Consider the following 26,488-nt stretch of genomic DNA (forward strand, 5'->3'; position numbering starts at 1 on the left):
TGATTCTTACTATTTACAGCACTTAAAGTAAATATAATTGATTTTTATGTAAAAGTAAAGCTTTTCAATTCTTATATGGTTACTTTTTAAGATAAACCACATGAGAGCAAATGTTGGCAAGGATGTGTAGAAATAGGAACAGTCCTCTATGGCTGGTGTGATTTTTAACTGGTACAACCACTCTTAAAATCAATCTTGTGGTTCCTCAGAAAATTGGAAATAGTTCTACCTCAAGACACAGCTATACCACTCCTGTGCATATACCCAAAATGTAATCCAATATACCATAAGGAAACATGCTGAACCCTGTTCATAGAAGCCTTATTCAAAATAGTCAGAAGCTAGAAGAGCAGAGATTTCCCTCAATGGAAGAATGGATATAGAAAGTTTGGTTCAGTTATACAATATTCAGCATTAAAAACAAAGGCATCATAAAATTTGCCAGAACATGAATGGAACTATAAAATATCATTCTGAGCAAGGTAACACATACCTAAAAGGACATACATTGTATGTACTCAATTATGTGTGCATATCATACAAAATAGAAAGAATATCCATGTTACAACTCCCAGATAATATGAGGTTTAAGAAGGAAGGCTCAAGTCAGGATTGTAATTTTACTAAGAAGGGGGAGCAAGACAACAATGGAAGAATTTGTATGGGAGTTCGGAAGGTAAGTGGAAAATGAAGATAGGATCAGGTATGGGGGAAATAGGAGAGAAGTCTAGAGGGAAGAGAGAATGAACAAAACTATGCAGCTGTGGGGGTATGGAGGCAGGAAACAGGAGGACTTCTAGAATATCCCAGGTATCTGGGATGTGAGAGTCTTTCTGAACTCAAGATGATCTTAGCTGAAATGCCCAAAAATGGGGAGTTGGAGCCTGAATAAAGCACCTACAGTAGTTAGACAGGGCCCCAAATGGTGAAATGGGGCCACACACCCATCTTCAAAATTTTTGACCCAGAATTGTTAAAAATGTCTAAAGGAAATACATGGACAAAAATGGAGCAGAGTTTGAATGAATGGCCACCTAGTGACCAGCCCAATATGGGTTCCATTCCACATGCAGACACCAAACACTGACACTATCATTTATGTCATGTTGTTCTTGTAGACAGGAGCCTAGCATAGCTGTTCTCCAAGAGTTTTTAGCAACAGCTGGCTGAGACAGACACAAATCCTTATCGCCAAACACTGGACTGAGGTCAGGGATCCATATGGAATAGTTAGGGGGCAAGATTGAAGGAGCAGAAGAATATGACAACCCCATAGGAAGAAAAACAGTGTCAATTAAACTGGACGCCTCAGAGCTTCCAAAGACTCAATCACCAACCAAAGAGTATATATGGGCTGGACTGACTGACTTCAATATTAGAAGGTGCACCTAATTTTTTAGAGATTTGATGTCCCAAAGAAAGGTAATGCTGGGTGGCTGGGAGTGGGAAGCATCCTTTGAGAGGCAAAGTGGAGGCGGTTGAGAAGAAGGGCTCTAGGAGTGAGGTTGGGGAAGTGTAGCAGCATTTGGAATATAAATAAATAAAATAATTGAATCATAAAGAGAAGAAAAAAGATTAATAAAACAATTGCTCCTATGTTTGTAACTGCAGATTTCTGCCTGCCAGTAAAAGAAATTGGCTGAAAAATTTACCATGTTGCCTCACAATTTGCTAATCCATAACTGCTTTCTTGTTTTCTCTATCTGTACTATGTAATATTTCTTGGGGAGGTATTCAGAACATACTGTTATTTCATAGTCATTCACTAGTAGAAAACTAAAGCATCGTCTTATACTCCTTAAAAAAATATTTCTGGCTACATAAGCAATAGGAGAAAGAATAAAGTGATTGCAACATTATTCTTTTCACCTGTCAATTCTGTGTATGTATGTAGATATATAAGGTTTGTGTTAGAGTATTTTGGAAATTTGTACCTTCCAACTTGTTTGTTTGTTTGTATGTATGTATGTTTTAAATATATATATATATATATTTGTGTGTGTATATATGTGTGTGTATAAAGTGTGTGTAAGAGTGTGTTGGAACTGTGTTACATTCATCATGTCTGCAGATATTTATATATGTAAAGATGTCTGGGTATGATTTAAAGCCTCCTCCTTCTACCAATTGCATTTAAATATGTACGTGGATTATGTGAGAAATCTTTGGAACCTGTCTGTTAGAATTTAGTCACATCCACCCACTGGTATGAGTATATGTATGTATGTGCAACTGTGCAAGTATGTAAATATGTTCCTATGCAAAATGCATGGAGCCTACCTGTTGGAAATTTGCTCCATCCACCCACTAGTATGTGTATATGCTTATATGTGTATCTGTGTATATGTGTGTTTATGTGAACTGCTTGAAACCTTCTTGAAGGAGCCTGGCTTAAGCTATCAAATGTATGAATATGTATTTGTGTGTGTGTGGGGGGGGAGTATGTCTAGATATATATACTTTTTGCGTTATGTTGCAGAAAGTTAACTTTGCTACAACCATTGAGTGCGTGTGTGTGTGTGTATGTGTATGTGTGTTTGTGTGTGTGTGTGTGTGTGTGTTAATGTACATATGTATGTCTGTTTCCATGTATCTGTGAATTTTTGATTTTTTTTTCTCCTCTTTCTCTTCTCTAACCTATGGATGTCATAGCCGACAAGTCCAGTGAGTTTCTAAAACAACCCATGTCAGCTCCTCTCAACACTGACTCTCACCAGCTGGCTTCCTCCAGTAACTCTGTGGTGTCAATATTGATGTATTGCAGAGTCATGTAAATTCCTCAGATAGAAGAGATTTCAACAAGTTGTGCTTTTCCTGACAATTTCATAAGTCTGTCTTTGATGATATACTTAAAATTGAGAATTCTTGTGTAAAGTATCTGAAGACAAACACAGTCATCTCTAAACATATCCAATCCTTTCTCTAGGTTCCTGTAATTCTGACAATATTGGAGAACATTGAAAAGCATACTCGCCATGTAAACCTTCTGTAACATTCTTTTATATCTTTTAAATTTAATGTAATTTTAAGTGTGTGTGTGTTTGTGTGTGTGTGTGTGTGTGTGTGTGTGTGTGTGTGTGTGTGTACGTGCGTGTGTGTCTCATTATGTGCATAAATAGCTTCAGGTAAATATGGAGCCGACAAGAAAGCATCTGTTTCTTTAGAGCTATTGTTACAGTTGTTTGGTTACGTCAGTTGTTGCACTTCAGTATTGAATCATTTTCTCTATAAAATAAGGCCATGATTATGTCTGCAAAGACATTAGTTCATCTTTGGAAATATTCTAACAACATGTTGATAAAAATATTTCTGTCAACTCTAAACTCATAAAAGAATTCATCTAACTCTTAGAATTAATCAGGATTCTATTATCTCCTTCTGTAAAAGAGGAAGATTGTTTTAGAACATTGAGGATGATTATAGGAGACAATGGGAATGTAAGTAGACATGGTATTGCTGGGCAATAGCATTAGAGGAAATAGTGAGAGTCATTCCAAAACCACATAGGTATGGCAAAATAATAAAAAAACATTGGTGATTATGAACCAACTATGTTTTTTCAGAATTTATGAAATGTGGGCATGGGGAGATGATTTTACCTTAATCATTTCAAAAGAATTTTGTTTGGGTCTAAACAATATTGTGTAACATTTAGGAATAAAGATGCATCCCAGCATCCCTGCACTAGACGACAGAGTGGAGAAGATCTCAACAGCTACCATGATCTTGCCTTTGGTGCTATGGTAAACAGGGATGAAAGTTACCCAGACACTGCAAAACACCAGCATGCTGAATGTTATAGATTTGGCTTCATTGAAGGTACCAGGAAGGTTTCTGGAAAAGAAAGCCAGAGTAAAGCTCCCAAACGCCAGGGTACCCAAGTATCCCAGAACACAGTAAAAGGCATTGACTGAACCCTTGTGACATACAACAATGATGTAGCCTTGCTCAGATTGTGCATCAATATCGACAGAAGGAGGAGAAGCTCCGAGCCAGACTGCACAGACAATAACTTGAATGAAAGTACAGATGGGAATGATATAGTTAGATACCCGTGAAACAAGAAAGTACTTCATCATTCTTTGTGAGGCTGTGACTTTGAACGCCAGAATGACAGTTAGTGTTTTGGCCAACACAGTGGAAACAGAAACAGTGAATACAACTCCAAATGTGACTTGTTGCAGGATACAGGTGGCTGAGTTTGGATAACCAATGAAGAGCAAGGGGCAGAGGAAACAAAAGATGAGTGAGATAAGCAAGATGTAGGTAAGAGTGCGGTTATTTGCCTTAACAATGGGAGTACGGTGATGCTTTACAATGACCCCAAGAACCACAGTTGTGAATGCAGAGAAACACAAGGAGATTAAGGAAAGTGTCATCCCCAATGGTTCTTCATAACTAAGAAATAGAACAGTTTTAGGAATGCAGTGATTCTGTGCTGTGTTTGCATATTCATCCTCTGGACATTGGACACATGAATCCACATCTAATGGAGAAATGAAAATATTAGTGCAGCTTCAGCAATTTTACTGACAATATATTTCATTTAAGCATATAGAAGTGTTGCAATACATGAATCTGGTTACTGAGAATTCATTGAAGACCACAGCTACATAAAATAATTGAATCCGTTTTTAATTATAGCAAAATATTTTTTGCCTATTTCACTATATTGTTGAAATCATTTATCATGAGTGTGTATATTTATGAGTGTGATTACAAGAAAAAGTAACAAAAGTTACTGTTAACTTGAGAATGATTTGGTTTATATGGGGAAAGAATGAGGTTAAGACTGAGACTTGAACTCTGTCCAAATATAGTACTGATATTTGTAACTGCAAAAATAATTTTAAAAAAATCATTCTAAGTATTTTCCTCTTATTACTGTAGCAACATCATCTTGTAAGGCCTTTTCATAAAAAGGCAGTAAGCCAATTCCCGAAGGTAAAGTGCTCTGTAATTACCACCATTGTGTGTGTAGGAAATCTGATTGCCGTTTCACTGAATTGTTGAATGACTGCAATAAGGGATAATTTACATTCAAGATTAGAAATCTTTTACATGGAACAGTACATTTGTGGAGAGCAGTTATTTGTTGTTGTCGTTGTTGTTGTTGTTGTTGTTGTTGTTGTTGCTGTTTAAGGGCTTAGGAATTTAGGTTGGTTGTGAGCAGAATGTTTGGCTCTTGGAGAATACTTGAGTTTGCTTCACATCACCAATGTTGCATGCCTCCAAACAGCCATGTTGAATTATTTATCTTTGTGTTTAATGTATAACTGCATGAATATTACAAAGCAACATATAGGAGTTGGTTAACGCTTACTATTTGATGGGTTCTGGAAATAAACCTACAATATCATACTTAGTGGAAGGGGATTTAACTGCTAATTTATCTTACTGGCAATAAATGTACTTTTAGGATGTCTCTTCAGTTATATAGGCTGGCACCAAAAGGAGCAGGAAAATTACATGCCTGTAATTTGCATTTATTTCATCTTGACTAAATAGGTATTTGACTAACATGGTCTATTCTAGTGCCAATGGCGTTTGAAATCTATGGTTAATTTCTTTTGGGATAAAACAAGTTCAATGTGTTCCATTGTGGTAAATTTTAACTGGCACTAGATATAATAGTAATGAATAGAAGACCCCTAATGTTTTCATACCATGAGACAAGAGTGACCATCAGTTTTCTAAATTTTATGTAACATTGAATATTTGAAGAAAAAGAATGATTTTTATTATGCAAAATATCCTCTAAGGGAAGGAAGTACTCACTTGAATTTATGATAGTTTTATAAGTTATTATTTGCCCACTTCATTCATCTTTCAGAGGACTTACATTTGTTTATCCATAACCATATGCCTTATTTTGTGTTCCATTTGCTTCTATACATGCAAAATATGCATAGACATATGTAAGGGCATATACATCAAGATGAAATAAGTAAATATTTAAGGAGTCTATATTATTTGCCCACTTCATTCATCTTTCAGAGGACTTAGATTTGTTTATCCATAACCACATGCCTTATTTTGTGTTCCATTTGCTTCTATACATACAAAATATGCATAGACATATGTAAGGGCATATACATCAAGATGAAATAAGTAAATATTTAAGGAGTCATGATTTACACATATTTTTAGAGAGGATTAAATACCAGAGAAGACCTTGACTAGAGTACACTGACAGAAAAGATTTCTTATCAAAACTATTTACTTGAGAATATACCATCTACTATAAGTTTTCAAGGAGTTAAAAATATAGAACAATTAATTTTTTTTCTTAATAAGAACATTTTAAATTACTATATCCTAAAATGACTAACTTTGGACTGAGATATAGGACTGAGATATATTTCATTTTCAAACTTCCATTTTAGACCATTTCAGCATTCCAATATGGGAGCCAATTGATACCTATTGCATCAGGAAATACTTACTTGTCTCATTAGAAATTTCATTTTCTGGACAGGGTTTGCAATGAAAACAGCATGCTGCCGTTTCTTCCTTTCCTGATTTTCTAAATCCAGGACCACAATCATCACTGCACACAGAACTTGGCATCTAATGAAAAGTAGACATGTGCTGCTAACAAGAGTTTTACTTACCCCTTCCATAACTATATTAGCAAATTATATTAATAAACTAATTATATTATATATGTATATCATATCAACATATGGAAAAAATGAGGAAAAGTTTAACTGTTTTTCAATTCCTTGAAATTCAGTAACAAAGCCTGCTAGCATTCTGTGTGAAAACTCTACAGAAGTTTTAAGGTGGTTATTCTAGTTAATTCTTGTTATCTGAACACAAAGTACAGTATAATTTCACAGAGAATCCCAATTGAGAAATTATCTCCCTCAAACTAGCATGTCATCATATATGTGAGGGAAAGTTTTAAATATTTAATTCATGTAGGAATGTCCAGCCCATTATGAGCAGTGTTTCTTGTATAGCCAGTGGTAGATTAGAAAACATGCAGAACAAACCAGTAAGCAAAGTTTTTTGAATGACTATACTTCAGTCACATTTTCCATGCCCTTTCTTCCCTTGTCCCAAATCAATCTTTTCCTCATCACTTTGCTTATAATTACTGTTTTGTACCAGCAACATACAAAGTGGGGTAAATAAGGCCTCAAGTATCAGATAAGCAAAGTAACCACAACAACATTAGAACAAAAAACCTAACCAAACTAAGTGAACACAGGAAACAGAAGCATATAACCAGCCCCTAAAATAATTGTGGTTAGCAGGTACAGGGTTGTTGTATAGTGAGAAGGTAGATTGAGGTTTTCCTGAGGTAAAAAAATAAAATTTACGGAGACTGCAAATCATGTAAAACCCTGAGGAAGATTTAGATTGCTTAAAGTTAATACAAGCATTTCTTAAATTAAAAAAATCTTGGTTTTACAATGAATCTCATCATGGGTATCTATATACTGCATTGAATTTTTGCTGATATCTGCATGCTGAAGTTGCATTCTTTGTTTTTGTTAGGTTAATATTGCAATTACAGAGTCAGTTATCCACAGATTTATCTCATGTTCTCCAGAAATATGACTAACCACAATTCTTTTGTTTTTCTTGTCTTTGTTGTTGTTGAAAAAGCTTTCCCTTTGTAGTATTAGACTACAACTGTGTTTATAGATTATGGGAGTAGACTTTCCTTCTTTTACTGTTTTTAATTTTTTAATTCATTTTCACACTTACTAAGATTTTTAAATACTATGTTGAGGACAAGTTACAAACATACATTTCCTTGTCCATACTCTGCCTATCTCATTTAAGGTACATTACCCATTTCATCCCAGTTTGAGTACAGTTAATTCAAAATTCTGAATGACAACCAATGCAGAGAGATTCTCCAGACTCATAGTTCAAAGAAAATAGATTAAATACATGTGCCATAGCTCAGAGCTGACACAGTGCCACAACTCTCTTTATGAAGATCTAGCTGCGAGAGAGCTGGATTCCCAAGAGTGCTGACATACCTGAGAGCACAGGTAAGACTACCACTTCTCTGAGGGATAAGTATGGAGCCCTAAGGATGCAGGAGCAAAGGAGCAGTCTGGGACAGGATCCTTCCAGTTTCTGTCTGTACCTGAAGCTGACCATATGCCAGAGCTCTCCTATCCAGATCCCACCAGGAGAGAGCTGGTCTCCCTGGAGTGCTGACACAGAGATTTACAGGAAGATCAAGCCACTGTTAGAGACAGGAAGACCAGCTAACACCAGAGAAAACCAGAGAGCAAGATGCAAGTGCAAGAACCTAAGCAACAGAAATCAAGACTACTTGGCATCTTTAGAACACAGTTCTCCCACTACAGCAGGTCTTGGATACACCAACACATCTGAGAAGCAAGATTCTGATTGGAAACCACATTACATGATGGTGCTAGAGGGCTTTAAGAAAGGCATAAATAACTCTCTTAAAGAAATACAGAATAACACAGGTGAACAGATAGAAGCATTTAAAGAGAAACACAAAAATCCATTAAGAAATTACAGCAGGAAAATACAATCAAACAGGTGAAAGAATTGCATAAAACCATCCAGAATCTGAAAGTGGAAATAGAAGCAATAAACAAATCACAAAGGGAGACAAACCTAGAAGTAGAAAATCTAGGAAAGAGATCAGGAGTCGTAGATGCAAGCATCACCAACAGAATACAATGATAAAAGAGAGAATCACAGGGGCATAAGATACCATAAAAAACATTGATACAACAGTCAAAGGAAATGCAAAATGCAAAAAGATGCTAAACCAACACATCCAGGAAATCCAGTGCCCAATGAGAAGATCAAACCTAACGATAATAAGTATAGAAGAGAATGAAGATTCCTAAATTAAATGGCCAGTAAGTATCTTCAACAAAATTATTGAAGAAAACTTCCATGACCTAATGAAACAGATGCCTATAAGCATACAAGAAGCCTACAGAACTCCAAATATATTGGATCAGAAGAGAAATTCCTCCCATCATATAATAGTCAAACCAGTAAATGCACTAAACAAATAAATATATGAAAAGAGGTAAGGGAAAAAAGTTCAATTAACATATAAAAACAGATCTATGAGAATTGCACCAAGCTTTTTAAAACAGACTATGAAAGCAAGAAGATCTGGGGAAGATGTCCGACAGACCCCAAGAGAACACAAATGCCAGCCTAGGATACTATACTCAGCAAAACTCTCAATGAACATAGATGGAGAAACCATGACAAAACCAAATTTACACAATATATTTCCACAAATTGAGCACTACAATATATTATAGGAGAAAAACTCCAACACAAGAAAGAAAACTATACCACAGAAAAAGCAAGAAAGTAATCTTTCAACTAACTCCAAAGAAAATAGTGACACAAACATAATTCTACCTCTAACAACAAAAATTATAGGAAACAACAATTATTGGTCCCTAATGTCTCTCAACATCAATAAACTCAATTCCCCAAGAAGAAAGACATAAACAGACTAGATGTTTAAACAGGATGATGCATTTTGCTGCATATAAGGAAAGCACCTCAGTCACAAAGACAGACACTATCTAAGAGAAAAAGGCTGGGGAAAATTTTCCTAACAAATAGTCCCAAGTAACAAGCTGAAATAGCCATTTAAATATCAAACAAATTCAACTTTCAACCGAAAATTAACTTAACAGATAAGGAAGGACACTTCATACTCATTCAAATAAAAATGTACAAAGATAAACTCTCAATTCTGAACAAATATGCTCCAAATACAAAGCCAACAACATTTATTAAAGGAACTTTACTAAAGCTCAAAGCACACATTGTACCACACACAATCCTAGTAGGAGATATCAACACACCACTATCTTCAATGAATAGATCATGGAAGTAGAAACTAAGCAAAGATACAGTGAAACTAACAACTGTTTTGAACCAAATGGATTTAATGGACTTAGAACATGATATCCTAATGCAAAAGAATATACCTTTTTTTTCAGCACCTCATGGTACTTTCTACAAAATTTACCATATAATTGGTCAAAAACAGGCTTCTGCAGATGTAAGAAGATTGAAATAATTCTATGCATCCTATCAGATCACCAGAGACTAAGGATAGTCTTCAATAACAACAAAAATGACAGAAATCCCACATATACATGGGTGATGAACACTGCTGCACTAAATGATAATTTTGTCAAGGAAGAAATAAAGAAAGAAATTAAACAGTTCTTAAATTTAATGAAAATGAAGGCACTGCATACTGAAACTTATGGGGGCACATCGAAAGCAGTGCTAAGAGGAAAACTCATAGCTCTGAGTGCCTGTAAAATGAAAATTGAGAGAGCATACACTAGAGGCTTGACAGCACACTTCAAAACTGTAGACCAAAATGGAGCAAAGATACCTAAAAGGAGTAGATAACAGGAAATAATCAAACTCATGCCTGAAATCAAACAAGTAGAAACAAAAATAACTATACAACATATCAACAAAATCAAGAGCTGGTTCATTGAAAAAAATCAACAAGATAGACTAACCCTTAGCCAGACCAGCCAGAGGTCACAAAGAACATATCCAAGATAGTAATATCAGAAATAAAAAGAAAGACATAACAACAGTTACTGAGGAAAACCAAAATATCCTTGGAGTCTCACACAAAACCTATACTCAACAAAACTGGAACACCTGGATGAAATGGACCATTTTCTAGACCGATATCAGGTACCAAAGTTAAATCAGTGTCAAATAAACCTAAAAACAGTTCCGTAACTCCCAAAGAAGTAGAAGCAATCACTAAAAGAAGTTTTCCAACAAGAAAGAAAGAAAGAAAGAAAGAAAGAAAGAAAGAAAGAAAGAAAAGAAAGAAAAAAGAAAGAAAGGAAAGAAAGAAAGGAAGGAAGGAAAGAAGAAAGAAAGGAAGAAAGAAAGAAAGAAAGAAAGAAAGAAAGAAAGAAAGAAAGAAAGAAAGAAAGGAAGGAAGGAAGGAAGGAAGGAAGAAAGAAAGAAAGAAAGAAAGAAAGAAAGAAAGAAAGAAAGAAAGAAAGAGCCCCATGCTAGACTAGATAGGTTTAGTGCAGAATTCTACCATACCTTCACAGCTTACTTAATATGAATATGTCCAAACTATTTCACAAAATAGAAACAGAAGGAACACTACCAAATTTGTTCTATGAAGCAACAATTACACTTATAACTAAACCACACAAGGACTCAACAAGGAAAGAAATCTTCAGATCAATTTCCCCTATACATATCAATGCCAAAAAACTCAATAAAATTTTCACAAACAGAATCAAAGAACACATCAAAAGGGTCATCAATCATGATCAGGTAGGCTTCACCCAAGGTATGCAAGGATGGTTCAATATTCAAATATCCATAAATGTAATCCACTATATAAACAAACTCAAAGAATAAAAAATATATGACCATCTCAGTAGATACTGAGAAAGCATTTGACAAAATTCAATACCCCTTTATGATAAAAGTCTTGGAAAGATCAGGAATTCAAGGCCCACACCTAAAGCTTTTAAAAGCAATATAGAGCAAACCGATACCCAATATCAAGCTAAATGGAGAAAAACTTGAAATAATCCCACTAAAATCAGGGACTGGACTTTGCTGCCCACTCTCTCCTTACCTACTCAATATACTACCTGAAGCCCTACCCAAAAAGTTAGAGAAAATAGTAGGAAAAATGTCACAAATTGGAAAAAATATCACTATCTGCAGATAATATGATAGTATACTTAAATGACTCCAAAAATTATACCAGAAAACTACTACAGCTAATAAACAACTTCAACAAAGTGGCTGGATATAAAATTAACTCAAAATTAGGAAAATGGTACCTTTCATGATAGTCAAAAATAACATAAAATACCTTGGTGTGACTATAACCAAGCAAGTGAAAAGTCTGTATGACAAATATTTCAAGTCTTTGAAAAAAAAAAACTGAAGAAGTTCTCAGAAGATGGAAAGATGTCACATGCTCATGGATTGGCAAGATTAATATAGTAAAAATAGTCATCTTGCTGAAAGCAACCTATATATCAATGCAATCCCATCCAAAGAGAAATTTGCAAATTTCTTTTGAAAGAACAGAAAACACACAATAGCCAAAACTATCCTCAAAATTAAGAGAACTTCTGAGGGGACCACCATCCCTATCTTCCAGCTATATTAAAGATTGATAGTGATAAAATCTGTATGTTGTTGGTAATGAGAATGGTGGGTAGATCAATTGAAGATACAGTAATGAACTCACAAATCTATGGCCACTTGATCTTTGACAAGGAATCTAAAATCATCAGTGGTAATAAGACAGCATTTTCACTAAACTGTGCTGGTTCAACTGGTGGTAAGCAGGTAGAAGAATGTAGATCGAACCATTCTTTTTTTTTTTCAATCCATGTTTTTCTTAATATTAATTTTCTTGGATATGTTGGGTATTTATATTTCCAATGTTATTCCTTTTGCTCCTTTTCCTATACCTCTTTCACGTCCCCCTGCTTCTATGGATCTGCTAGACCCCAAATGATACAGATAAGGATGGTGGCAGCTAACCACTGGACAAAACAAGGGGACCCCAATGGAGGAGAAAAGACTGAAGGAGCTGAAGGGGTTTGCAACTCTATAGGAAGAACAAAAATATCAACCAAACAGACCCCACCAGAACTCCCATGGTCTATAATTCCAAGCAATGAGTACACCTGGAAGGACCCATGGCTCCAGTCACATATGTAGCAGAGGATGTCATTGTCTAGCATCAGTAGGAGGAAAAGCCGTTAATCCTGCAAAATCGAATCATTCATTTTACCTTGCAAAAAGCTCAAGTCTAACTGGATCAAGGACCTACACATAAAACCAGATGCAATGAAACTAATAGAATAGAAAGTAGAGAAAGCCCTGAACACATAGTCACAGTGGAGAATTTTCTGAACAGATCACCAATGACTTATATTCTATGATCCAAAATCCAAAGATGGGATCTCATAAAATCACAAAGCTTGTGTAAGTCAAAGGATACTTTCATTAGGACAAAACAGCAAACAACACATTGGGAAAAACATCTTTACCAATCTTACATGAGATAGAGGGCTAATATCCAATATATACAAAGAACTCAAGAATTTGGATTTGAGAGAATCAAATAATCCTATTAAAAATGAGGTACACAAATAAACAAAATTTCTCAACTGAGGAATATTAAATGGTATAGAAACACCTAAAGAAATTTTCAACACAGTCATCATGGAAAAGCAAATTAAAACAACCCTGTGATTCTACCTCACACCAGTCAAAATTGCTAAGATCAAAATTTCAAGTTATAGCAGATTGTGGCAAGGATGTAGAGGAAGAGGATCACTCCCTCATTATATATATAGCTGAGGACCCAGCTATACTATCCCTGGCCATATACCTGAATCATGTTCCAACATATAACAAGGACACATGCTCCAGTATGTCCATAGCAGTCTTATTGATTATAGCCAGAAGATGTTAAGAGCCCAGATGTTCTTCTACAGAGGATGGGTACAGAAAATGTGGTACATTTACACAACAGAATATTATACAGCTATTATAAACAATGACCTCATGAAATTCTTTGTCAAATGGATGGAACTAGGAAATATCATCCTGAGTGAGGTAACCCAATCACAAAATAACACACATGTTATGTACTCACTGATAAACAGATGTTAGTCCAAAAGTTCAGAATAAGCAAGAAAAAAAATTCACAAACCACATGGAGCTCAAGAGGAAGGAAGACCAAAGTGTGGATGCTTCAGATCTTCTTACAAGCCAGAAGAAAAATGCTCACAGGAGAAAATATGGAGACAAAGGTTGGAGCAGAGACTGAAGGTAAGGCCATCCAGTGACTGCCCAACTGGGGGATCCATCTCATATACAGTCACCAAAGCCAAACAATATTGCTGATGCCAAGAAGGGCATGCTGACAGGAGCCTGTTATACCTGTCTCCTGAGAGGCTCTGCCAGAGCCTGACAAATACAGAGGTGGATGCTCTCGGCGAACCATTGTACTGAGAATGGGGTCCCCAATTGAGGAGGTAGAGAAAGGACTGAAGGAGCTGAAGGAGTTTGCAATCACATAGGAAGAGCAACAATATTAAATAATTAGAAACACCAAACCACCCCTGCTCCCATGGACTAATCCACAAACTAAAGAGCACACAGGCGGTGATCTATGTCTCCAGGTTCATATGGCCTTGTTGGGCATCAATGGGAGGAGAGGCTCTTGTTCCTTTCAAGACTTGATGCCCCAGTGTAGGGGAATGTCAGGGTGGTTAGGTGGGTGGGAGTGGCTGGGTGTGAGGGAGTAGATGGGTGGGAGAAGGGGCACCCTCATAGAAGCAGGGGGAGGCAGGATGGGATAGCAGATTTCTGAAGTAGAAACCGGGAAAGGGGATAACATTTAAAATGTAATTTAAAATATATCCTGTAAAAGAAAAAAAAAGACACATTACACTAAAAAAAAAACTTGGTCTCATTTCTGATTTTAATGAAATTTATAAAATTCTCACATCCATGTAGTACAACCTCATCAGTAGGTTTGACATAGACAACATCATTATTGCAACGTGTGTTCTACATTGTCATATATTTGATTTTTAAATTTTGAAATGATGCTAGACTGAATTAAGAGCATGCTGTTGGATAATTTGTTTTATCTTTTAGTTTATTTGTGGGATATTTTAAACTTAACTGTTGTGCTTATGATGAACCACACGTGCATTTTTGAAATGAAGTCATTTTGGCACAGGGACCGATATTTTAGTTGTGTGACTGACTTGTATTGGTAGATATTTAGTCAAGAATTATTTTAGGCATGTCCTTAATGATCAATGAGATCTAATTAGTTTTTTTCTGTTCTATTTCATTATGTTGTCCCCTTCCCATTTTTATAGCTGTGCTCTGTTGATGTATATAACAGAGTTTTTTTTTTTTTTTTGCATACATCCCCCTAGGGAGGGCATAAAGGGACGTCTATTTTCTGTTGTTGTTGTTGTTGTTGTTGTTTTTAATCATTTTATTTGTTTATAGTTTAAATGTTATGACCCTTCCTGGTCATACAAACACTGCTCCACAACCACCTCCACTTTCCCTCTAAGAGAGTTTCCTCCATCTACACTCCCACTGCCACCTTAACCCTCTAACATCTCCATTCTCTGTGGCATCGATCCTCCACAGGACACGGGATTAAAATGTAAATTTTTAATAAACCAATAATTCTACCAGTGGCCATATTGATGTGAATTGCCTGTGCTGTTATCTGTAGTCTTGGTGCAGTTTAGTCATTACTATTACCAAGGTACATATCTGGGTCTATAGTCCTATGGCACCCAGAGTCTTTGCTAATACCTGTTTTGTTTGTTTTTTTTTGTTTTTTTTTGTTGTTGTTTTGTTTTGTTTTGTTTTCGCTAATGTCTCTACAGGTATATGTGGTCACTGATGTCACAATATATATGTGGAGTTTTGAGATTCTACAGCCAATGCTGTCTTTATTGATGTCCATGAACTATGTGTGATACAACCAAATGCCATGTGGATGCCCTAAGGCTGGGTTGTTAGCTTGTCTTATGCTATGGTACATGGGATCTACTGTTGCCTAGAGCCACATTGAACTGATTGAACTTCATTGTCATAGAGGCAAGGGAGATGTCAGAATCCATGGTGCTCTGGATGGCTCTGTCTGGTCTATGGTCCTACTGTATCAGTGTCTATGTTGATTTCTGTGGAACATGTTATTACTAAAGATTTGGGAATTTTCATGGTTTGGACTGCAGCATGGAACCACGTACATGGGCTGTGCTGACTCTGAGGACATTGTCTATGTCTGTGTCCCTGCTGCATATAAGACCCAGGATTTTTGTCTCTTCTAACACTATAAAGGAAGAAGTAGGGGATGGGAAAGAAGGGAAGGATAGGAGAAAGAATAGAAGCAGAGGACCAGGTGTAAATGGTTATTATTATGTAAAGTGAATAGGTGAATGTAAGAATTAACTACATTTGAAAATGATTGAGGCTAGTAGAACCTGCTTTTACCAGAGCAAGACTTTCTATGAACAGGGGTCTCTCCTGCAGCTTTCATATCTGCTCCTTGTTCCACAATTAACTTTACCAAAAATTGGTGAAGCACTATTTCATTTCAAAAGCTGAGTATTTGCTATTTCAAAGTTGCTATTGATATGCTTCTAACTAGACAGGTTTCTACCCTTCCCACATTATTTTAGCTATATGCAGCTGCAATTTTATGGATATACTTTTGATACATAGAGTGTGTTCTTCTTGACTTGTTCCCATTCATTTTAAATTTGACCTTTAATAATACTTTGTTGTTCACCTATGAGTTTCATTTTTACCTTGTTGTATGATTTGTCATAGTTAGAGTTGTCTACTGTTCATGTCTTTTTCTTCATGTCTTGCCATCCTGTCCTCACTTTGGAGCATGACTTCTGGGAGACTATTCACTGAGATATTTATTTGGTTTATTTGTTTTTTCTATATACACACACACACACACACATATATATATATATATATATATATATATATACATACATACATACATATATATGTATGTATATGAATTTTTATTTTATAATTTTACAGAATACCTATGCCATTTCTGTACTCAGTGTCTCATAATATTATAGTTTGACACTTTCATAGCATTCTACTAGAGGTGATTATTTCCCTCTGATTTTTTAAACCATTTTTTAATCATTCTTTTATTTATTGTTTAGTTCCTTAGTGAACCTATATCCACTTAAATTTATGATTCTGATCTTGGGAATATTAACATGATGTCTTCACATTTTTATTTATTAGATTTCACAATGTATTTTAAATATATATGAGTAGAACACTGTTTTCATTTTTAAAAAATATATTCTTCCAGTGAATATGTTTATAAGGCTCATGTGTGGTATGGTTAGAACACATGTGATATTTCAATGCTACACTCCAAATGGATACTCAGTTCTGTAACTTTATTTTCAGCTCCTATGTTTTTTTCCCTAACAGTGGAACTGAGGAAAGAATAAAGACTTTAAATTTCATACTGTCAGAGCAACATGAGTTATTACTTCAAATGAAACAGGGCAATTTGAATATGACAAAAACCAAACTAAACACAACAGAATTCTTACCTGTACTATACCTAGCATGCATATGAGACATTTAATTTTCAAATTTCCTTCAAAGCAAGTTTTTATTACTAATAATTTCTCTGTATATAGAGAAGGCAACTAGGCACAGACAGCGTTATTTGAAAGACTTATGCAGGAATGAACAAGACCAGACAAGTTTACTTCAGTGAGCATCCATATTTAAAACTTATGATTCAGGCCTGGAGATATGTCCAAATTCTCAAAAAAAAATATTACTCATGAAAAGAACCCATGTTTGATTTCCAGTAACACTGAATGGCATGAAGCTCTTGAAAATGGCCTGAGATTTGAATAACTCTTCATCTATCCATATGCACTGCACATATAGGTGTTTCAAAGATATATATATATGTATATATATATATATATATACATATATATATGCAGAAAAATCACCCATACAAAAATAATAATGAAACAGAAAAAACCCACAAATTCTGGTTCAGGGAGTATCTAAATTTCTTACAAAATGTTAATGTATGGTTAGCTAGTGTTGTTGAAAATTTAAGACTAGTTATTAAACAGGCTTAAAAGTTATATAAAAGTCGTCGATATGGTTATGATGAATTTAGTTTGTCCTTGCAAAGAACTGGAAGATTTAAACATCCTTTTACAGAGTTTACCATAAGACTGGACATCACTGGAAAAGAAGAAGTCAAAATATCACAATTTGCAGATGATATGACAGTATATTTAAGTGATCCCAAAAGCTCCACGAGAGAACTACTAAAGCTGATAAACAACTTCAGCAAAGTGGCTGGGTATAAAATTAACTCAAATAAATCAGTTGCCTTCCTCTACACAAAAGAGAAACAAGCCGAGAAAGAAATTAGGGAAAAGACACCCTTCATAATAGACCCAAAAATATAAAGTACCTCGGTGTGACTTTAACCAAGCAAGTAAAAGATCTGTAAAATAAGAACTTCAAGACTCTGAAGAAAGAAATTGAAGAAGACCTCAGAAGGTGGAAAGATCTCTCCATGCTCATGGATTGGCAGGATTAATATAGTAAAAATGGTCATTTTACCAAAAGCGATCTACAGATTCAATGCAATCCCCATCAAAATACCAATCCAATTCTTCAAAGAGTTAGACAGAACAATTTGCAAATTCATCTGGAATAACAAAAAACCCAGGATGGCTAAAACTATCTTCAACAATAAAAGGACTTCAGGGGGAATCACTATCCCTGAACTCAAGCTGCATGGTATTGGTACAGAGACAGACAGATAGACCGATGGAACAGAATTGAAGATCCAGAAATGAACCCACACACCTATGGTCACTTGATTTTTGACAAAGGAGCCAAAACCATCCAATGGAAAAAGATAGCATTTTCAGCAAATGGTGCTGGTTCAACTGGAGGTCAACATGTAGAAGAATGCAGATCGATCCATGCTTATCACCCTGTACAAAAGCTTAAGTCCAAGTGGATCAAGGACCTCCACATCAAACCAGATACACTCAAACTAATAGAAGAAAAACTAGGGCAGCATCTCGAACACATGGGCACTGGAAAAAATTTCCTGAACAAAACACCAATGGCTTATGTTCTAAGATCAAGAATTGAAAAATGGAGGGGTTGGGGATTTAGCTCAGCGGTAGAGCACTTGCCTAGCATGCGCAAGGCCCTGGGTTCGATCCCCAGCTCCGAAAAAAAAAAGAATTGAAAAATGGGATCTCATAAAACTGCAAAGCTTCTGTAAGGCAAAGGACACTGTGGTTAGGACAAAACAGCAACCAACAGATTGGGAAAAGATCTTTACCAATCCTGCAACAGATAGAGGGCTTATATCCAAAATATACAAAGAACTCAAGAAGTTAGACCGCAGGGAGACAAATAACCCTATTAAAAAATGGGGTTCAGAGCTAAACAAAGAATTCACAGCTGAGGAATGCCGATTGGCTGAGAAACACCTAAAGAAATGTTCAACATCTTAGTCATAAGGGAAATGCAAATCAAAACAACCCTGAGATTTCACTCACACCAGTGAGAATGGCTAAGATAAAAAAAAACTCAGGTGACAGCAGATGCTGCGAGGATGTGGAGAAAGAGGAACACTCCTCCATTGTTGGTGGGATTGCAGACTGGTACAACCATTCTGGAAATCAGTCTGGAGGTTCCTCAGATAATTGGACATTGAACTACCTGAGGATCCAGCTATAAGTCTCTTGGGCATATACTCAAAAGATGCCCCAACATATAACAAAGACACATGCTCCACTATGTTCATCTCAGCCTTATTTATAATAGCCAGAAGCTGGAAAGAACCCAGATGCCCTTCAACAGAGGAATGGACACAGAAAAAGTGGTACATCTACACAATGGAATATTACTCAGCTTTCAAAAACAATGCCTTTATGAAATTCATAGGCAAATGGTTGGAACTGGAAAATACAATCCTGAGTGAGGTAACCCAATCACAGAAAAACACACATGATATGCACTCATTGATAAGTGGCTATTAGCCCAAATGCTTGAATTACCCTAGATGCATAGAACACATGAAACACAAGACGGATGATCAAAATTTGAATGCTTCACTCCTTCTTTAAAAGGGGAACAAGAATACCCTTGGCAGGGAATAGAGAGGCAAAGATTAAAACAGAGACAGAAGGAATACCCATTCAGAGTCTGCCCCACATGTGGCCCATACATATACAACCACCCAATTAGACAAGATGGATGAAGCAAAGAAGTGCAGGCTGACGAGAACCGGATGTAAATCTCTCCTGAGAGACCCAGCCAGAATACAGCAAATACAGAGGCGAATGCCAGCAGCCAACCACTGAACTGAGAACAGGACCCCTGCTAAAGGAATCAGAGAAAGAACTGGAAGAGCTTGAAGGTGCTTGAGACCCCATATGAACAACAATGCCAACCAACCAGAGCTTCCAGGGCCTAAGCCCCTACCTAGACTATACATGGACTGACTGTGACTCTGACCTCATAGGTAGCAATGAATATCCTAGTAAGATCACCAGTGGAAGGGGAAGCCCTTGATCCTGCTAAGACTGAACCCCCAGTGAACGTGATTGTTGGGGGGAGGGCGGCAATGGGGGGGATGATGGGGAGGGGAACACCCATAAAGAAGGGGAGTGGGAGGGCTTAGGGGGATGTTGGCCCAGAAACCGGGAAAGGGAATAACACTGGAAATGTAAATAAGAAATACTCAAGTTAATAAAAAAAATAAAAAAAAGAAAGATTCGTCCTGAAAAAAAAAGAGGTTTATAATTTTCCAAACAACACAGGGTAGTGTGGGTTGTTATTTATATGCACGTGAGGTCAAGCCCAAGCTAAGACAAGGTCTGTGATTGGGCAATGAAAAATAAAGGCAGGGGCATAGTTTTTGAAAGGCAGAAGAGTGAGGAGATAAAGGAAAAGAAACAAAGAGGGGGAGGAGAAGAATGAACCAGCCCCGTGTGGATTTAATAGCCACAGGTAGTTATGAATATCTTATAAGGGATGGATTATTACCAGACAATTTGTTGTGTCTGGGTGGGCAGTTTATATCAGTATCAATTGGCTGAGTTTGTTGTGTGGACATTTTGTGGGGCGAGAATTTACTGATATAAAATCTTATTGATAAAAAAATAAAGAGAACAAACTAACAATCAGTTTGAATTGATTTGATATCACGTGTACTCAATTTTCACATCCTGTACTAATAGCTGGAAATCAGAAATTATGTAGTGATTGTGTAAAATTTGCTGACAATATCAAATAGAGAAGTTGAAATGAATTTTCTATAATTTATCATAAATGTTGATAGCAAACACATATTTTTATTGGTTGATAAACAATGATGTTGTTTTCTGGCTCAGCTGGAATAATTGGAGTGAGTGACTTAATCCCTTGTAAAACCATTAAAGATTTTTGTAAAAAAAGAAAAAAAAGACTGGACATCACCCCGTAGTAGTAATAATTGGGACTAATAGAACATAATAGAATATTGCTCATTATAATGAATATAATATCACACTGTTTTATAAAAGTTAAGTTAGTATTAAATGCAGGAAAAAAGTTTTGATATCATACAAATATATTGTATGCATGTTGGAAATCCTCAATGAATTATTAAAAAGTTACCTAAAACATGAAAAACTAAACATAGTTTAAGATGCTAAAAATTAGTTTCTCACCATTTTTAAGGAAGGTTGGATGCACACATTTGTCAGTACAATTTAAATTAGTACAATTTCTGAACTTACCTGTGTACTTCCTTTTGCCCACTTGATTATATCTTCAGATAAACGTAGCTGTTGACCTTTTGGAAAATATGGACTAAACATTCCTATTTTAACTTTAAGTCCAAGGCTCTGTGGGAAATTCCAAATGTAGAAAATGTCATACTCTTCCTTCAATTTGTTTCTTTGGTTCATATTCACTCTGTCTCCAACAGGATTAGTGAAGGGGGTCTTCCTCAAAAAGGAACACAGCTGAAAGACATGCAACATACTATAGAGTATACTTTCTTTGTTATAGCAAGAAAATATATTTTTGTTTCATTTTAAAGGCTACTTTATTGACAATATGCAGGTGAATTTTTTCAGTGAAATTAAAGAGATGTACAAATGATAATGTTCTTGTTATTTTAGTTCTCTAAGAGGACATTATCAATCAAGCATAAGCATGCATATAGACAGCAAATATGTGCGTAATATGAAAATAAAGACACATGAAACAGACAGAGTTGTGTCCATGAGAGATACACAAATAGTAGAATCACACAGTTATTTACAAAAACATACACATACATGGCCAACCACAGATGTGAAAATACAGCTGCACACAGAGACAGAATATTCATCTAAATGTCAAACAGATACACAAAAACACATACTCAGGTATACACAGAGAGAGAAACACATGAACAAAGATATATTCATAGGTAGATGTGGACATGTACTGACACCCACACAAAGTGACTCTAACACACACAAAATTTTATGATCTCACACACAGACAAAAAGAAAAATGTGAAAGAACATACACAAAAACACACAAAATGCACAGGTACATGCAGACATGTGTATGAATAATTATATACAGGAATATAAATATTGATGAAATCTAGCATACAGAAAATAAATGGAAACAAACTTATGTTAACTGTCATATATAGATAGATAGAAGGTTAAAAAAACTATAAACAATCCATCTCTCTGTATATCTTCATATATTTCTCTATATATCTTTCTGTATTTCTCCTACTATATGTATATCATCTATATCTAAATATAGGTATAGGTATAGATATTCACACAGACATAAAGATTCACAGAAAAATAAAAATATGCAATGAGAAATATACATTCACACACATGACCACAAAGGAATGCAATGAGTTGAATACTAGCACTATTTTATGTCTAGGTTCTCTCAGACACCAAGTGAATCCACAGCCTAGATTGTAACATCATGTTTTGGGAACTCTAATTAAAGCCATCCCCTTCAGTGATAAGAATCTATTTGAGAATTAATGAACAAGAATTAATCATTGAGAGGACTCTTGTGGATGGGATGGACTCTATATGTTTTCTGTATTAACACATATATGATGATATTCAGGTAATTTGTAACAGATACAAAGTCTATAACAACACATTATGCCTTCAAATCCAGTCTCTTAATATTACAGGTATATACCAATATCTAGATTTACTTTCTCAGTAAAAATTATTTGCATTTTGGAAATATTTTCTAGCACACTTGGATTTGGTTTCTATTGGTTTCTTAAAACTATGGCATTTATAAAACTAAATATCATGTAAGAGTAGAAACACTACCTTCTTGCATCTATAATTGTAATCTTTGACATTGTTTTTGGGCATATTATTAAACTTTTGAAAAGTCATCTCATGGAGTGCATGGGCAAAAGCATATACAGCATTGTATATGTCATAACTCCATTCAATAAAGGCCATGTCAAAAGTATGTATCATAAGCCATTCCAGTGAGTGATTAGATGAACAGTTTTTCAGTGTCTTACACTTAGATGCTGAGACTTCACAGTTAAAGTTCATCCACTGCAGCTTTACCAGAAATTCATCTGAGTATTTGACAGGGTTCAATGTCTGAACAAAATTTTTAAAACCAGAAATCTCACCATGGTGTTGCCCCAAAGCAAAACTGCCATATAAGTTATCAAATGTGAAGTCTTTCTTACTATGAGTGAGAGCCCACTTTGAGGTGGTAACCCATACTCTCTGTAGGCCTCGAGATTCCCACATTCTAAAACTCACAGCTAAAGTACTGTCTGTGTCACCATAAATGATAACAACATTTGTGGATGATGTCATGATTTGGTTGTAATGCATTTCAGCTCTTGACATGTATAAATGCATATTCACTGGGATCATGTTGATAAATGCAAAGCAGACTGAACTTTTTTCCATCTCTCTTCTCAAATAGGAGAGAAATTGGGTACCTTGATCATTGTCTGAGATGGCCAACCCTACCCAGTTCCAACCGAAATGAATTATGAAGGAGACCAGAGCAAGGGCTAGAGGTGTATCATCAGAGGCCATCTGATATAGATATGGAAATTTTTCATTATCCCTCAAGACAGGATGAAAGGGTCCATAAGTAAGCTGAAGGAACTAGAACATAGGAAGGAGCATGAGACAAAATGAATTCTTAGAACTTGTAAACATGTTTTTCCTGCACAGTTCTAGAAATCTCAACTATCTATTATTTCCTCCCTCATTTTTATTTTATATAAGGGAAAGTGGAACCTATGTCATTCTCTGAAATATTACCCTTGATCTACATAGATTATCCCAAGCTTAGTAAGGTCATGCTGGCACAGATATATGATTTCATGATTGAATTCCTACCAATAATTGTATGTGTGCACACACCACACACACACACACACACACACACACACACACACACACACACGTGTGCTACTTACCTGCTGAGATATGAAGTTGTTTAGGATTGTATGAAGTTTAAGGGTCGATGTCCAATTTAGTCCTGTAAGTGCCATTGGACACTTGTTGAATTCCTTACAGCTATAATTAGGCAGAATATTGTGAGTTTGTAAACTCTTATGAATGACACCATTTAATTGGGATTCCCAATCACAAGTGTCTCTTGAGAATGCAAATATTAGAGACATATTTGGCAAAATATCAGGGTTCCTGTTGATTTCATATATAGAAAAAGCCAAAGCCAGAGCATACTTGAGGTTTTCAGAAGGTGTTCTGTAAAAGGTTACAGTGTTTTCAATTGTCAGATATTTAGAGAAATCATTTGCAGTCAACAAAAGGACAATCCTGCTCTAGATTGTTTTGTCCACATAAATATTGAAACAATCTGTATAATATTGTTGAGATGAAAATAGAAGCTCAAAGTTTATAAAATCTTGAAATATTCATGAAAGGTCATTTCTCATAAATGAGATGTCATCACTATTACTAATAGCATCACTTTTCAATTAGTGCAATTGCATCCCTTAGAGTCAATACCATACATTGTTTCTTTATTCTAAAGAGAGAATTAAAAAAAGAATAACCTGGACTTTGTAAAACCTTAAATGCAATGAATTTGTATAGATCAAAATATGAAATTCACATTGGACAGATCCCTTAGTTAAATTGTTGATGCTGCCTCAGTACATAATTAGGCACCACATGGAGGAAATTTAAGAACGTAACTGAATATAACACACACACACACACATATATATATATATATATATATATATATATACATATATATATATATATATATGGAGAGAGAGAGAGAGAGAGAGAGAGAGAGAGAGAGAGAGAGAGAGAGAGAGAGAAAGAAGGCCCACAGCTAGGTATGTCTTGAACATTCATGGCCCCAGAACATGTACTAGAAACTACACTCTGATGGAAGGAATATCAGCAGACTCTATGGCCCTTTGCCTAAACACACTTAAGATAAGTCAAAGAAAATTTACAGGGACTCTTTCAGTAAGACACCATTGCCTACTATGGTATGGAACCTGTCTAGGATAGAGATTTATGAGGCAAATAAAGGTCCAGATTTGTCATATTTTTCAGCTTTCATTCCTGTAATTGTGAGGCTGATAGAAAGAAATATACTCTATGTAAATTTAAAGTGGTAATATAGCATTAAGTCTCTAATAGAATTTTGAATGCTTTTTTTTTGCAGTGTGAAAACAGTACAAATGTCTCAAAGTTTTGCTTTGCTCCTAATCCTCAGTAGTCTTCAGAAATATTTATGATGACCTTTACATGTGAGACACAAAAGCACTTACTGTGTATTGAAAATATGACTGAAATACTCTTTCTCCACAGGCCATTTTACTGATTCAATAAAGAAGGTACAACCTGTTCCCGGGCTTCTAATCTTGTGTTCATTCTGCTTCATTCTCCAAAAGCACCTGGGATGAAAAAAATCAGCCACTAGAAGTGGAACATTTAGGGATAATAAAAGTAAAATCATGATGAACATATTTTCTTGCTCTGAATCTAGGCAATATGGATAGAGAAGTGCCACACAGAGCAGTAAATCTAACAGGTACTAATATATCCCCATATACTATTATCACTGTTGCCAAGGGAGATGTTACATATGTATTCATGTTTCCTTTTTTAGAGGTGTTTCATCACCCCTGGAGGAATCATTGACACGCTCTCCTGAGAAGCTTCATCTGATGTCCACTGTGCATATGATAAACTTGTTTGATAAATATAGATGAAGATCATATTGCTAGATAAATGGCATCATATGTGCTTGTGGAAATGAAAGTCCCTGGAAAGTCTCAACTTTGAGAAAATTTGATCCCAGGACTGTTTCAAAATCTGTTTATATAAACACCTTAAATAATGTCAATGGATATTCTTAGTTGATCTATGTTGAGACCTGCTTTCATGGTTCATGTAGGATGCACAAGGCCTGAGGTCAAGGTTCCATACTGGCCATTGTGTCACAAATCTCCAGAGAAGGAAAACCAGCCTCATCTTTAAAGTACTGGATATCTACTTAGAATGCAGTATGCGCAATACTACAGCATTGACAGGTACAGAATATCTAAAAAAATATGTATTTACATTATATTGAAAAATAAAATTATTGACAATATAGAAATGTACTTATACCTGCTGTATTCTAACCTATCCAGATCAGCAGAAAAACAAATTTTACTTATGTATATTTCTATTTTTATTAAACTCATTCTATCATAATTTTAAAACCCATTTACAAAATTCTACTGTATTGTTAGAATTTTATTTTCTTCCAATATATATCATGAAGGGTAATGTGATTTTTTTAATTTTAAGTATTTTCTTTATTTACATTCTAG

At 35.5% G+C, this 26,488-nt stretch overlaps 1 protein-coding gene across 1 annotated transcript; it reads right to left on the minus strand.

The window, feature by feature from the left end:
* Positions 1-3,566: 3,566 nt before the first annotated feature.
* On the minus strand, positions 3,567-25,635 carry LOC116892782 (vomeronasal type-2 receptor 116-like). The gene is made up of 6 exons (XM_032894656.1): positions 25,439-25,635; positions 24,151-24,392; positions 22,971-23,785; positions 21,393-21,620; positions 6,447-6,570; positions 3,567-4,486 (listed from the first exon to the last, which is right to left on the minus strand). The coding sequence occupies exons 1-6, from the start codon at positions 25,633-25,635 to the stop codon at positions 3,567-3,569; spliced, it is 2,526 nt and encodes an 841-aa protein (XP_032750547.1).
* Between the last annotated feature and the right edge of the window lie 853 nt (positions 25,636-26,488).

The sequence above is a fragment of the Rattus rattus genome, chromosome 2 (assembly GCF_011064425.1).
Source record: "Rattus rattus isolate New Zealand chromosome 2, Rrattus_CSIRO_v1, whole genome shotgun sequence".
In the NCBI taxonomy this organism is placed as follows: domain Eukaryota; kingdom Metazoa; phylum Chordata; class Mammalia; order Rodentia; family Muridae; genus Rattus; species Rattus rattus.